A 2,264-nucleotide genomic window follows, 5' to 3' on the forward strand; every position below is an offset into this window, starting at 1 on the left:
ATCGGTTCTTTTGAGCGGTTCATTTAAATTAAGCGGTTCAGAAAATATTCATCGGTACTTTTACGTCACACCCGTACCCAAGTGAAAATCTTTAAACAATATATGCCGATGTATGCAACGTATTTCTTTATACTGTTTTGATTAAGTCAGCCTACATGAGGCTAATTCACAGCATTCAATTTCGATGTGTTTTATAATTCACACTAAGTGAGGCTAATGTAACATGAAGTCCTGTTTCATTTGCTTTTCTTTGCAAGTTGAAAATACCACTCAGGCAAATGCTGATTTTCTTATTGCTATCATTAGGCTATTTGCAGAAATAACCTACTTTGGGTGTAATTAAGCATGTCTCTCTTGTTTCTAATAAAGTTGTGATTACAGTGTAGCCTAACACAAACCATATACAGTACCCACCGTTAAAAAAAGACAGCCGCCGTTTTGCCTTAAATCTCGTTGTCGGACAAGATAACTTATCAAAACTTTTCATCTGTAAATAGCACCTATGCACATCCACAATTCTGTCTTTTGATATTTTCTTTTTCTCTCTCTTTCTGAGAACCACTCCGACCGGATCAGACCAATTCGCGAAAGAATCGACCAGTCCAATTGGTGAACCGGTTCAAAAGAACCGACTCAAAAGAAGCGAAAAGAGCGATCTGAGGAGGAGAGGCGCATCTGGAGACAATAGAAGGCAATGCAGAGCTGCGCTTTGTCGCTCTGATCGAGGGCTGTGCCATCACAACACAGAAATACAGAGATGATGGAGCGCTGAATCTGGATATATTATCCCGTTATCTTGAACTGTGAGATCTAAGAGGAAAGATGAATTCTGCTGAAGCGGCGGAGGACGGACCCAATGATTCAGACACGGATGCCTTCTTCAAAGCAGGTACGATGAGAGGAGAGATGGAGAGACCGTGATCTCTGTAGAAACGCTGGCTCATATTACAATTATCGGCGCACTTGTCTTATTTTTCATCCTTTCTTCAACTCCCAGTTACCTTCGCAATGTAGGCTATTCCTCCTTAATTTACCAAGTGCTCATTATATTTATTTTCATAGATATGTAATCATATTTTATTCAGTTAATGCCTTTTTTTCTCATTTATTAAATTTTGTTATTTTATTTCGTTTATTTGGCGCTGTTTTGGCAATGCAGTTTTTGTTTGTAAAGAACACTAAATTGAAACTGCATGCACTGAGAAAGAGATAGACCTTTTAATAAACTCAAAAGGAGATTGAAGAAAAAGATGAAAGCCGAAGTTAAATTGAAACTAATGGGATACATCATGGCATTGTGTGGTTTAAGGATGCTTGAGGTGCAGGTTGTGTGATGGGGATGCTGAGCATTAGGACCGTTATCCTGTTGGGACTGACAGCTACAATGAGCTCTAGCCCTGCTCTGAAAACCAAGCCCAGCCCATATCTCGTGAACAGCACCATATAACTACTTGGTAACATCTCATGCATCATTTCTCAGGATTGTGGTTATCAATTTGCATGCTGTAGTAGACAAAATGGCTGGTTCGTTGCCATATATTAAGTCTGACGAAGTGTCAAATCACTGTCACTTTTGTGTACTTAACTGGGCTTCGTGCTGGGCTCATGGGACAGTGATTGGGAAGGAGCTAATTACAAACACACCTCTGTTTAATGTGTCATTTATCTACAAGCTCATTGCTTGTGAGTGTTGGAAGTGCCACAAAGTTTTTGCTGGGATGTGTGCTTTACCCCAGTTTGAGGGAGGCTTTTATAGCTAAATTGCTTAAAAACCAGCCTTTTCTATAAGCTCTCGGTCTTTGAAAGATTAGTCAATGAATTCAGGAGTTTACAGATTTTAGGTCTGGCGATTCTGTAATTGTTGCCACATGCCCATTTGTAACAAGCAAATTCCTTGATGTATTTCAACCATTTATGTTGCTCTTATTGTTTTTGCAAAGTGAACATAAATATTTATAATGTGTATGTTGAGTGCAGTTGTCATATATTAGCAACGATGTCACAACAGCCCTTGACGTACAGGGTCAGAATAGAGGCAAGAGCTCGTATAATGTGCAGTGTTTCTGGAGTTTACAGAGAGGAAATGGCTGGTAGAAATGCTAATGTTAAAGTAAGTGGTCCAGGCTGTAAGACCCCTGCTGAGGAGTGATGCATAAACCCTGCAGCTTTACACAGCGGGCTATAGGTCAGGATTCTGGTACACTACACTCACTCTCTCATACACACACACACACACACACACACACACACTCACTCACTCACAC

General features: G+C 40.1%; 1 protein-coding gene across 1 annotated transcript in view; it reads left to right on the plus strand.

Moving 5' to 3' along the window:
- Positions 1 to 688: 688 nt before the first annotated feature.
- LOC107734488 (kalirin-like) overlaps positions 689 to 2,264 on the plus strand; it is a gene marked incomplete at its 3' end in the record, with an annotated part of 179,489 nt that continues 177,913 nt past the window's right edge. Inside the window, exon 1 of the mRNA XM_016546460.1 lies at positions 689 to 889. Within this exon, the coding sequence (XP_016401946.1) occupies positions 823 to 889 (67 nt within the window). The remainder of the gene's footprint in view (positions 890 to 2,264) is intronic.

Source organism: Sinocyclocheilus rhinocerous, unplaced genomic scaffold (genome assembly GCF_001515625.1).
Source record: "Sinocyclocheilus rhinocerous isolate Xijiao unplaced genomic scaffold, SAMN03320098_v1.1 scaffold340, whole genome shotgun sequence".
In the NCBI taxonomy this organism is placed as follows: Eukaryota; Metazoa; Chordata; class Actinopteri; order Cypriniformes; family Cyprinidae; genus Sinocyclocheilus; species Sinocyclocheilus rhinocerous.